Here is a 13661-nt window from a genome sequence, read left to right as displayed (position 1 = left end):
GATTTTCAAAAGGCCCATAACATTTCCTGTAACTTTCTCTTTGACATCACGGCGATATTGTAAAGCATTTGAAAGCTACATGAAAACAACCAAAATATGATTGATATAGTTTAATCATCAGACCATGTATAAAGTTATTGTTAGAAAATTTATTTTACCAATAAGTTCTCCATCATACAATCACATTCGAAATATTTCTTATCTCTTTAGGTTTTTGTTGATAAAATATAAAAAATTAGAAAACAATGGGTTTTCTTGTAATTTAAATTGTCAACAAAAAAATTTGTTTTTGTGAAAAATTATACAACATTTTTTTCGTACAGAAATATTCATTCCCTGTAACTCATTCTCAGAAACTTTTGCTGTATAAAATACAAAAATCGATCAAATTTTTTTGTGAAATTAATGCGCGTAGAAATGTCTACGCCCTTTTGAAAAATTGCTCTTGTATCAAAATTCAATGAAGACCCGTTTTTATCAACCCCTTGGGGAATTTTAAACTAATAAAACATGGACGTTGATAAAATCGGGACATATATGTTTCTGTCTTTTTAATTAACCGAAGCTCTTAAAATATTCTTCTTTGGTTCTTAGATATAGCCTCGCAACCTTTTCTGATTATTTACTTAAAGTACTCCTAAGGAGGTCTGACAGTGCAAAATGTAAAAAAATTGAAATATATGCTTAAGAAAGGATTTACTCGAATTCAACTTGGTTCGTCTGCTAGAGCCCATCAAACTACCAACTATCAATTTTCATATGAAACTGATAAAATCGGGTGAAAAAGCTGATAAAATCGGGGGCAGATAAAATCGGGTGCTGATAAAATCGGGTCTCCACTGTATTACAATTGTCAGAGATAACCATGAAGATTCATAAACCGAACACAACTTCAAAGTTTCGTTCGAATCGACGATGGTCATATTTTGTGGTCGGCCGGTTTCTCATGGAATCCCTCCAATAATCTAATGTTTATCGTTTTAAAGACGTTTTTTCCTAACAACTCTTGATATATTTTTATTACTATTTGCAGTCAAAAAAAAACAATTTTCATTTTGAACATGATTCTAAACGCCATTTCAAATCAAAATGCTCATAACAAAAATTTTATGAAATGTAGTAGTTCTCGAGATAATTTGAATTTAGTTTTTGTTTTTTTTTGTTGGCCGAGCAATTAACGAAATATATGTCCAAAATAGCCTCTTTACCCTGTGTGGAACGTATAAAATCCTTCAAATTGTCGGACTCGGAACTGCAAATTGTGCCTTGGGATCAATGATTGCAGTTTATTAACCCGTTAAAAATGTACGTAGAAGAATTATGATTTCAACCCTCGTGCTGACCATAGCTAATTAATCTACCATCTACCAGCAATACTAAAACCATGAATCATAAATTGAATCGTGCACCTGTGTAGCACGTGCAATCTTCTTCTCGTCCTTTTTATCAATTTCTCGCGCCAACATACTGCATACAATCCATTCTCTCACGATTTCCCCCAGCTGACAAGTTGCAAGCATCGGGAAAGCACACACGTTCGCATATGATCCATTTCCCCCTAACTCTCACCCGATTTCTCTCGCACGCGATCATCTTCTCAGCGACCATCAGCCAATCACAGCCCGCCCAAAGAAGCTTTCATTTTCCGCCGCCGAACTCGGGCATGGGAGAATTTCTCTCGCTCTACCGAGTCCACATTTGGCGCGCGTCTCGAACCGACCAACCACAAGCCAGGCACGGTGATTGCGCTCTGCTGAGAGGAGCTTAGTGCCACTGGCACTAGCAGTAGGTAGGTAGGTAGTCCGTCAGTCCGTCAGTCATATCAAGGCGATAGGCAGACAGAGTCGGTTAACGAAGCAAAAAAAAATAAGCAAGGAAAATTTTATGTTAAGTAACGACGGTCAACATCGCGGAGACAGCAGTTCAAGCTCAGAACGCTAGCTGGTCACATCGAACAGGCGCCGGAAGTTGTTCCGAAAATCGGTCGTCGGTTAGCCACAGACTGTTGCACATGTTGTTTTGCAACTTCTCCTTGCGGAGTTTTTAATGTCGCGAATTCGTGAAATTCGGAAAATCGCTTCCCTAGTGACAATTTTTCGAGGGATCGGAAGACGATCTTGTGCAATCCTGATTAATCACTTGATTTGAAGAAGTGTAATTACTCGCTTTGAGTTAGACAGAGAGCGATCGGCAGATGAGTGGGGGGGAGAAGAAAACGAATAAAAATAAATCAAAATTTGGATGCGACATCAAAACAAGTGCATTCGCGGGAAGACGATGTGCAAGTTGTAAAGTGATGTATGATGTAGAGTCGATTTTTTTGCTTCGTTTTCTGAAGAGAGTGTCAGAGAACCGGGAAAAAATACGAGCAAATAAATAAAATAACAGTGCGAATGCAAATATACGATAAAATTAAAACATTTTCCTGACAAGTTGTTCGGCGATTGCACCGCGAGAATCGAAGAGGCGCAAGAATTTGGATTTCGGGTCTCGGATCTTGCGGCGGTTTTGTGATAGTGCATCTCGAAAAACGAACCGAACAGAAAATAAGGAAGGCAGAGCAGAATCAGATGATCGTTATCGGTAACGTGTTTGTTGGTGGAAGAAACGTGTTCATATCTCAGGTGGAACGAAAGTAAATACAACGTAACTAGTGTTTGTGTTAATATATGACGGACGAAACAAGTGCGTGCTGTTTTCGAATAACAGAAGCGGAAAATTAAGGTGCAATTTTACAACTTGCAATAACAGCCGCACGCAGTACAAGTGTGGTTGAAGAGATTATTTCTGCGGTTTTGTGCGGTTTGTGCGGGAAGAAATAGAATTTGCATAACTTATTCTCAAGATATGCAACCTAGTTCGGAACGCTAGGCCTGGCGGTGAACGTGTTGCCGCTTTCGGGCAAATTCCTACTCCCATGCGCACTAGAATTAGTATGTACTAGTTTATAGATCTACTAGCGCTGACCGTGGAGTAGAACGCACTACTATTTAAAAGTATAATAAATTCGCGCTCACGTACAATTACACTTTGGTGCAATTCTGCAATAGTGCGGTTTCATCTATTATCAGATCATGCCATCGGCTGATTTTCGTTAGCAGTAGCAAAGGTTGAACAAATTACAGAAACAACGATCAATTAACACTAATAAGTTAGCTTAGACCCTCGAGGATACAATTACCTCACGTAACGTGATTATGAACTAGGATGGGTAAACTGGTACGAATACGGCAATCGACGACAGGTAGGAACACCTATCACCCTGCCAAGATGATAACCGAATTATCTGTCAGCTTCAAGCGAAGCTTGCATCCGCCCCATCCTTTGCCACACAACAAACACTCCCACCGGTATCCACATCATTATCAGCATCCAGTAGGACGACAGCACTGCCGATCCCATAGCATCGGTAGCAGTAGCAGTAGAACCGATAGCAGGTTCTGCTTTACCACTAGTAGCAGTTATTTACCGAAATTCCTGATTTTATTGTTCCTATCTATCTGTGATAACCGGGCGTGTAGAACGCTAACCCTAGCAGAGGCCGCAGCCGCTACCGTAGTCAGTAGCACCAGCAGTACCACCGTTCCCATTCTAAGCACTAGTATCAGCAGCAGCAGTAGTTCAACTATAACTAGCACAAGCAGTAGCACTCAGCTCACCAGTAGTAGTATTTACCACACTCAAGTGGAACACCATCGGCGGCAGCCGTCGCAGCAGCAGGACGTTTTAGATGATAGTGAAAGTGACGTCGTGGCGGCAGCAGCAGCAGCAGCCCCCGCGTCGGCGACGTTCAATCGAACCAAGCTGCAGGAGATCGTCATGGAGGGACTCGGACTTAGCGAGATTCCCGATGTTAGTTCGGTAAGTCGGCTTCTTACATATTTTGTTCATTATATCTGTCTGCTGATAGCAAGGTGCCTTTTCACGTCACGATATGGCTATGTATGAAAGGGTTTAATTTTGGAGTGAAATTGAGATGGGAAATAAATGGTTTATTTCCTATCTAGTGCAGTGCTTGTACAAACCAAAAAATAATTGAATTTAAACGACATGTAAATCAATACGAATGTAAACATACAAAGATCGAATTAAAAATTTGTTTGAAAATTACGTGAAAATCAATGCACTCAATTTGGAGCATCAAAAAGCATACAATTTTACACTTTCATTCGTGTAATATTACATCTCATTCATTTTACAGCAATATGCGAATAAAAATACATTGAAGTGCATTGATTTCCCGAATAAAGAAACTGTAATTTTCAATCAACGTGTAAAAGTATAATAAAATTCGTTGAAGAAAGTATGACAACTCGTTTGGATTTGTGGTGAAACTTAATTTTACATTTATATTCATTCTCCAAATATGTGCATGAAAATAAACTTAAAATCGCAAAATATTTTTTTCTGTGCATGGAATATTTTGGACCCGGAACTAGTGAAATATAAAAAAAGCCGTGGCTTTGAGAGGAAGGAGTACATTTTTACATTTTTTTGAGAGTTGTCCTACTGAAGCTGTAGAGCTAGGTTCTCGGAAGGGCTCCTCGTCAGAATCACACAATACAATTGCAGACGAGACAGGCAAAGACGCCCACTAAAACACTGCTTTAGGCCAATTGTAGCGGGCCGTAATTCTGAATGTGATATTCATTGTACGGTTCAGGTATGTGCGGGTGTAGGGACTTCGCGATCGCGTGTATCATCTAGAGATGGTCGGGTTTCAATTTTTTCGAACCCGAACCCGACCCGAACCCGAAAGCTTGAAAATCGAAAAACCCGAACCCGAAATATTAACATTTGAAAAACCCAAACCCGGCCCGAGCCTGAACATTTTAAAATAGAAAAACCCGAACCCGAAAATAAAAATTTTGTGAAACCCGAGCCCGACCCGAACCCGATATTTTCAAAATTTTAAAACCCGACCCGAACCAAAAAATTTATAATTCGAAAAACCCTATCTGAACCGGACTTGTTAATACGGATATTCAACCAAAGATCCCGAAGATTTTTAAATTTAGGCATCCGAGCTGGATCCAAGGATCATCCAAAAGTATCATCCAAAGCTCATGCAAAATAGTTATAGAATCACTCGAACCTGAAGTAGCACCATATATATATATATCTACCTATGACAAAACGAATTACTGGCTAGAGAGATTGGCATTTATATTTAGTATTATTAAACGTCGCTTTTATAATGTTCTGAGAAACTTATAAATCGGCATATGAGCGACATTTTTTGATTGGTCTAACTGAAGGCATGAGGCTAGGCTGCTAGGATCGAGCGTAGAGACTTCCGGACGAGAATGATTCATGATCGCGCGAGCGGAGAGTTAGCGCGTGAGACTGCGTTTGTAAATTCATAAGTGCTAAAACATTCACTTAATTACCGGGGTGTTTTAATGTTGGCAAGATCGCGGGCGCAAGAATGTGTGGATGATTGCAATTGCATGGTCACGTTTGTGACCAGGTTTGTGTTATCGCGAAGGTCGCGAGCGTTTGTACGCTTTGAATGGGAGAGATTGGGAGTGGAAATGAGAGAATATGCAATTTATTGTGTTAGTGAGTGTTAGTATGAATCTGATTTAATATATAGTAATAAAAGAAATATAAGTCAAACAAAGATAGATGGAAGTAGAACACAAATATAGATTAGTTTTAGTTTGCACGGATAATGTTAGGGCAGAGTAAATCTAAAAAATGGAAGAATATAGAGATTTTCTAGACTACTGAGTAAATGAAAATATATTAGCTGCAGAAAGTAATAGATATTACATGCATCTAAACTACTTTTAGGCCGCTTACAGAGCGGCGGCAAGAAGCTGAGCCGGAACTGAAACCGACACCAATATGTGGGACGCGAGAAACTGGTCTACCGCAAATCAAAGGGATGATGTCAGAGTGAAAACCGAGCGGATCTGCGCCGACTGCCTGCTTTCACCCTGACAGGCTCCAACTGGCATGCCGCAAGCAGGTCCCCCACATTCCGCACCCCACGGCCAGCACCTTTTCCTTTTTTATTCTTTTTGCTTTCGTTTTTTTTCTCTTTTTTTTTTGTCTGCCAAGCTACGTACATTATCGTGCGTTATCGATCCACCGGCGACTGCCATCGCCACACTGAAAAAAATCCGTTTATAAATTCATGAAAAAATTTCTTGAACTAAATGATTAACAAAAACCGTAATCAAGTTCCTGAAATTATGAATAATAAACCTCGTATTCATGAAACTATTTGTGTTTCCAAAAAACTAGTTCGTCCCCAATATATACATGGCGTTATTTTCGAATGTTTGGTTGCGTTTTTCTTTAGTCTCAAATGAAAGGTTGCGCTCCCGAAAATGGCTATTAAATTTCATCCCGATTCCCCGGGTTGTGGCGTGCGATCACATAGCAAATTGCGATTCAAACCGATATTCCGATGAAAGCAAAAATGGTAACAATTTCGCTAAAATGTCTCTCAAACAACTTAAATTTGCGGTTCTAGGTCCCTGGCGGCCAACCGAAATTCTCCTGTTCATGATTGAGAAAGGCACAATTGCACCGCTAGGTTGATTAAAACAGGTTTTTTATATAATTTTGTAAAATAATGTATAATTTTTAAAAGATGTATCAAATACAGAACAGACAATAGTGTATCATGTAAAACATTTATTGATATAAATACTTTTTTTCTTTTTACACTTTTTACGATAAATTGTGTCCAATGATTTTTTATAAATAAGGCGGTGGTCAGTTATTTTCGTCCACGTCCATTATCACTTATTTTATAAAGTGATTCATCAATCGTGATACCTTTGAAAATGAACCACCTCGGTTATACAACTATTTTTTCCGATCTTATTGTAATGCAAATTCATTTCGTTATATTCTGAATTTCACATATGTCGTCGCATGATTTTAAGGCATTGCAACGGAACACATGTCCGCCAGTTGATGCCAATCAAACCAACATTTCTTTAGACTGAGCAAACTAATTTCTTTGTTTTTAGTGTTTATTTGACAAACTAGAAAACTAATCCAAACTTTTTATTGCGCGTGGGAAATACGCATGGCCTTGTCTGAGTGAAGAATGACTTTTGAATTATGTATGATGGTCAAAAATTGACAATGCGCAAGAAGAATTCCAAACCAGTTACCGCCTTTCGGCAATCATATCAGCACGAAGAATAAATGTTTTGATGTCATATTCATTGGTTTACTTTTAGTCCATTCAATCACCAATAAATTATATTAATTGCTCTTATTGTATTGAGTACTTGCATATGCATTAGAATAGTACTTACACTATATTACTGTCACGTTAACCATATTTGTTCATGAGTATAAAAATGATGTAGCTTGATTATTAGGTGATAGGTTGTATATATTGTATATTTTGGTTCTAATTGTTTTGCAGCTTATTCTAGTAATTAGCGGAAAAAACCGCGCACATGTGCATCCGACATACAAAGTTAATTGTTTCAGGCATTTCGGTAGGGTTTATTTTCTACCATTTAAAATGTGCCTTAGATAGCATAACAACGCGCGAATAATTATAAGATAAAACTCAATCGTCCGCTGAGAAAGAAGTCAATACATAATTGGCATTAATAATAACACCACAATTTATACACAATAAATAATGCATGTATTACGAAACCTTTAATTAAATCAATATGTCGACAAATGTCTCGAGACACTAAAAGTAATCACTTTTCATTGTATTGTATTATTTATGATGCCGCATTTCGCCAGAATTAAAAAGCAAGGAATAATAATTTTTATTACAAACCAAACATTTCAAAATTCATTCAATAGACGATAAATCTATCATAAATTCTCGACAGCCGGCTGCCCAGAGCACACATGGTAACACTACTGAGAGTTGAAAAGATCGTATCATATATCAAGGTGAATCCAGATTTGGGTAACTCCACCCCATCCTACTAACAAAAACCCCTTCTCGTGGCAAATGTGGAGATGCAGAGGTACACGGTCTTCATAACAACGTCTGTTACACTAACATTCCTTCCCGTCCCCGATAACTGTAAGAACGTGGCTGTAGCCGTTATTGGTATTTCAAAGTAAAGATCTTTCGAAACGTACACATTGAGGAAGGATAGCTACTCCCAGGCCCCATTCGTTGATTCTCTGTGCAATTTCGTTTGTTCTGGTCAATCACGGAGTAGCGATTGTACGGTCATCATGCTTATGCTCAGGGGCGGATCCAGAAAAAAAAGGAGAGGAGTTCGAAATTTCGATTTTAAAATAAACGTTGTACAATACGTAATACGTAAAAACCTCATTTAATGAAAATCAGTAATGGTGTTCAAATTTGGTTTGGAAAGATTTTGAGTATGAAACTAATATAAAATTCAAACTAATTTAAAATTTTCTCAACAAGTTGAAAATTTTCGGGAGGGGTCCGGACTCCCAAGACCCTCCCTCTGGATCCGCCACTGCTCATACTCACGCTCATGCTCAAATTGTGTCCGATGATTTTTAAGGATATGGAAGAAATGTTTGAGAATGAGAATGTGCTGTAAGGAATGAACAGAAAATAAATTAGATACAGAAAAGTGTCAAGAGACTTTCTGTTTCGTTTAAAATTTTTACAATTAATTTGACAGGTATGTGAATTGTGGTTTAGTCGTATTTATTGATAAAACTGTATTGATAGAACTATTTGTAAAAATACATCCGCCTCACCCGCTTCGTGCATCAGTCAGACTTTCCCTATAACATTAATACAAACCATAACAACATAAAATCACGATCTTTTTTAATGTCACGTGACGTGAAATTACACAAAAAGAACACCTATACAATATTCTACAATGTGGAAGAAAAACTATTCGTAGTGTTGCCACTTGCTGATATGGTTTCAAGGTCCTAAAAAAGCTTCATCCATTATCAGAGACACAGTCACTTTTGCTGTCATTTCGATAATTAGCGCACGGCGCGGGCGCAGATGATCATTATTTACTCTGTCGTGCCAACCGAGCTGATCGGTGCGGATGGGCAATTTTATTTTATATGCTCCGCTTCCATCGAGCAATATTTTTCCGTATAAGTAAAACCAATAGAAGTAAAGTGTGAAGCTAATAATTTAAATCTAATTATACATAACTGCCGGTTACACGTTAGGGTGGTACAAATAACATGTTTTTGCTGCACATCCTAAACTGCGTCCAACTTTGGCCGATGACTACTGTTATATATCGAGATTTTGATTCTGGTTCCTTAGAGAATTTCGTAGATTTTAGCATGTCTTTCGTGTGCTATCTTTTTTCACTTAATTGAGTGAATGAAGCTGATAGTTGTAATAAATTCCTTGATTCTGAACATCTGACAATAGAAATGATTTCAAAATTCTGGAAAATTGCCCACATTTGGAGCACGGCACCATACGAACGACGAATCCTTCAGAGCTGGACGACATGGGCCCCGCAGCAACAGCGCAGCCAGCGTCTAGCATCGCTTATTCTAATTATAATTGAATCAAATTAAGCAAACCTGAAATAGTTCAGTCGACCAAACCGAGTCGAGGCCAGACCGCGAGACGGGTTGACAAAACCCAGAGGAGATGAGATTGGCCGGTTAATCGAAAACCATCGGATTGGCAGCTTGCTTGAGTAGGTTTCGCGCCGCCACACACACACATTCTTACCTCCGGCCGGACTCATTTCCTGCTTCCGATTCCTAAGATCGGCAGCTCCGATACCTAGACGCTGCGGGCGGCGGTCGGTGGCGTGAGTTGCCGCGTCCGCTTGCTGGCAGGCAAACTATGCACAGAGAAAAATCATTTCGCGTCTCCAGCCGTAACCGTGGCCAGCCAGCCTACTATGAGCTGTCAATCATCATCATCGACGACGACGTTGTCGTGTTTCCTCGTAACGTGATGCCATTGCAGCGTGATGACACGGCCCGGTCGATGTAGCGCATTTATAATAAAGGTACCAGTCAGTTCTGGCACAGATAAAAACACGCAGAACCAGCGAAACTCGGTGACTCGGTCAGTCAGTACCGGCTCGCTTCGGCAGAATTCGATCCAGATCTGCATCTTCAAGGGTAGTGCATTTTCCTGTTCGCACGCTTTGGTTTTACTATTCTGTAATGGGAAAAAAGCTGTATAATCTGGCCGAGGATTTACTTTTCTTGAACCGGGATGTAGATACATGTAGAAGCAGATTTTTCAAATGAATTCAATAGTTTGGAGTTCCATTGAAAGGATATGTAATCAAATAAATTTTTAATTGATGTTGAGCTTGAGCTTGTGCGACCACCCCTGGCTGCTACTCGGTTATCGATCTGGACTAGCTGAAGTTGCACAGAGAATAAGTAGATAATTATGCTTGGGAGTAGCGAAACATCTTTTAATGTGCAACTCCTGGTAATCCTAAAGTTTTTTTCTTGTTCAATACCGGCGCCGGCCAGGCCCAAACGTAGATCGCGGAAGGAAAGGGAAGGAATGGGTAGTCCGATACTTGCTTTTGCTAGAGGCCTTATATACTACTGCGCACTCCACAAGTATCACAAGAGGAGGATATTTTTGTTAGTATAGTTAGTAAGAATATAGAAGTTTGATCACTTCTTCTTTACCGACGTCAGAGAGGTGACTTCACTATCTGGACTAGACATCGATCCACCAAATTCATAGACCGGGGACCAACGGCTTTGCTTCCCTTCCGAAGGAAGACGTGACCACAGATTTTTTCACCTCAGACAAATCTCAACGACCTCGGCTGGAATTGAACCCAGGCAAATTGGAATGAGTGGCGGTCACGCTTACCACTCAACCAACGGCGCTGTCACAAATAATTTTTTAATTGATGTTACTGCTTAACTGAAAATATTTTGTAAATATAGACTGATTTAAAACTTAAATGACTACGTGATATAAGTGGAAATATTTTATTACTGGTTGTATTCCGTTGTTTATATTACATTGACACGGCTCAATGCTTGAGCTTAAAGGAGCCGTGGGTCTTTTGAATATTTACTAAAAAAATTAATAAAAATAGCATTTTAATGTATTTCCATTCTTTTCTTAGGCGGTGGAGCATTTTCGGCGTCGCCAGAAAACTCGTGTAAGCATTCAGTCAGCTTCTTGGTTGACGGTGATGTTTGTTACTACAGAAGCACTGGATACTTCAATATTCGTTTGTGTGATTAAACCGTCATCGTTGGTTGAACAATTGTCTGTATTTTAGCACTGCACGTTGAAGTGTGTATTGTTTTGTTTGTTGCTGATGTTTGTTTTTCTTGAGAGATTCCTTGCACAGTTTTCTATAAGGGACTATTCATATAATATGTAACGAAAACATTGCCTAAAATTGACTTCCCCCTCCCTCCATGTAGCAAATCCCTTTAAAAAATCTTTTGTGAAACCATATTACGTAACGTTCTAGCTTAATCCCCCCACCTCACACATCAAAAAATAATGAAATTTACATGACACCTAAACCAATACGAATGTAAATACAAAAAAGCAAGAATCAAGAATTTGAGTGAAAATTACGTTAAATTCAATGCACTCAATTGGAACATCAAAAATATTACGTGAATGAAAGTGTAAAATACGATTATACACTTTCATTCGTGTAATATTATCATGTCATTCATTTTACAGCAACATTGGAATAAAAATACATTGAAGTGCATTGGCTTTCCGTTGCATGAAATGCAGTTTTTTTCAATCCACGTGTAAAATTATAATAAAATTCGTTGAAGAAAGCATGACAATCCATGTGTATTTGTGATGGGACTTACTTTTACATTTATATTCATGCTCCAAATATGTGCATGCAAATAAACTTGAAATTATAAAATATTTTTTTCTGTGCATATATCACAACATGTCACAATTTATCGTATCCCACCGCTAAAGGCTATACGTAATTTATGAACGGTCCCTAATATGCAGATTGTTCACCAGCGATGCCACATGCTTTTGTGAAATATCTGTAGAAGAATAATTAAAATGTTTGTAAAAGTCTGTAGATGGTTGTGTAAATCCTAGTTACACTAGAATGTTACTTTAAAAGTAGAATGAAAATAGAATTCTATTGTAAAGGCATCACTCGTATTACAATACAGTTATTAAAGTGGAATTTTTCTAAGCATCATTCCTCTTTTTAAAATCTATAAATTTCTGACTACGTCTGTAGGAAACTATAAAAAGTCTGTAAAATACAGACATGTCTGTAAAGCTTACATCACTGTTGTTCACAGAACTGACACGTGGCAGTTTGTTGGTCATATGTGCACAGTGTGGTTTGTGCATAGCGGGTCCCATGATTCGGGGTAAAAAATAGGGCGTTTCAGCCGCATTGTTACCGCCTGAACATCGTTGGGATGGCCGAAGAAGAAATTCCTCCAAGCTGAGCTAGAAAGAGAAAGGAAATTAAATTCATGACCACCGCGGGAATGCTTCAGTTGTTTGCTACGTCTTTCATTGTTTCGGTGCAGTGTGTTCATTGAGTTATTTTTGGTTCAAATTATATTTAAATTACAAACTGAATTTTGTCTCTATGTTGGCTATGAATAGGATTATCGAGCAAAAATGCACCAGAAATAAAATGTAAAAGATGCCATATTCTGCCTTGGTCGGTGCGTGAATTGAGATTTTCTCTGAACTGAAAACATTCGCTTCTTCGTGAAACTTCAGTCAGCTTGGAAGTGAATGAATGAGGGAGGCGTTGAAGCTGAATATTTCTTTCGGTAAAGGCATGCTAAAGTGGGTACCTGAATTTGAGATTTCACACATCTGATCAAAACCCAAGCTCCGATCCACCGAAACCACCAGTGCCGCCTTTATACACTGGCATACTGGGCTAGAACCATGAGCGCCGCATTCCGGATAGGTATAACATCAAACTAAACCACTAGAGGCACCAGGGAAAAGAATGGGAAACACATGTTCCCCCTTTGAACATTATTCAGTTCCTACTTCTATTAACTCAAGAACCGTTGCACAGTGGCATAACGAGTGACAGAACCCCAAAAATCAATATCTTGTATTTCTTTTGCTAATATTTATATTAATTTTCTTTCAGTTTGAATAAAATTATCTTCAAATTTGACCAATAAAAATGAATTTTTAACATGTCATTGAAGCAAGTGATGTCGAGGATTTCGAATTAAAAATGACTACATCTCAAGAACTACACGGTCGATTAGAGTAGTTTTAAGTTCTTCAGAACGAAGAGAGATTGTAAAAAATTATCGATTTCGGCTTTTTGTACAATTTTTGTTTGCTTACAATTTTTAAGATGGTTTCATATGGGTTACTTATAACGGAACTGACTCAAAATTTAGTAAAGTTTCAAGATATACGAATTTTTGCAAGTTTTTATATCTATGTTTATGAAAATACCCGGATGGAAACGCCTAGTAGCTCATAAATCTTCTTACGAATTTGTTGCCTAAACAACATCATATTACTAACAAATTAAAGATTTTTACTAGCTTTGCCCATTATCAAATTTACATAAAATTAGTCAAAAAAGTCGAGTAATGGAATTTCAAAACTGATAACAGAAATGGATTCAGCGGCCTAAAATTAGCTAAAACGCAATTTTAGCCATATAAACCAAATTTTAAAATTTAGTCGCAACTTTGTATGGAGAGGTACCACTATGTGTCGTAGGCGGCTAATGTCAAAGACTTCGGGGTGTCAT

General features: G+C 38.4%; 1 protein-coding gene across 1 annotated transcript in view; it reads left to right on the top strand.

The window, feature by feature from the left end:
• Positions 1–1822: 1822 nt before the first annotated feature.
• The window catches only part of LOC131689369 (uncharacterized), a 135206-nt gene continuing 123367 nt past the window's right edge, over positions 1823–13661 (top strand). Inside the window, exon 1 of the mRNA XM_058974417.1 lies at positions 1823–3861. Within this exon, the coding sequence (XP_058830400.1) occupies positions 3208–3861 (654 nt within the window). The 5' untranslated portion in view covers positions 1823–3207. The remainder of the gene's footprint in view (positions 3862–13661) is intronic.

Source organism: Topomyia yanbarensis, chromosome 3 (genome assembly GCF_030247195.1).
Source record: "Topomyia yanbarensis strain Yona2022 chromosome 3, ASM3024719v1, whole genome shotgun sequence".
Classification (NCBI taxonomy): Eukaryota; Metazoa; Arthropoda; class Insecta; order Diptera; family Culicidae; genus Topomyia; species Topomyia yanbarensis.
Note: the sequence above shows the minus strand (reverse complement) of the source record. Positions and strands in the feature narration are given on the sequence as shown.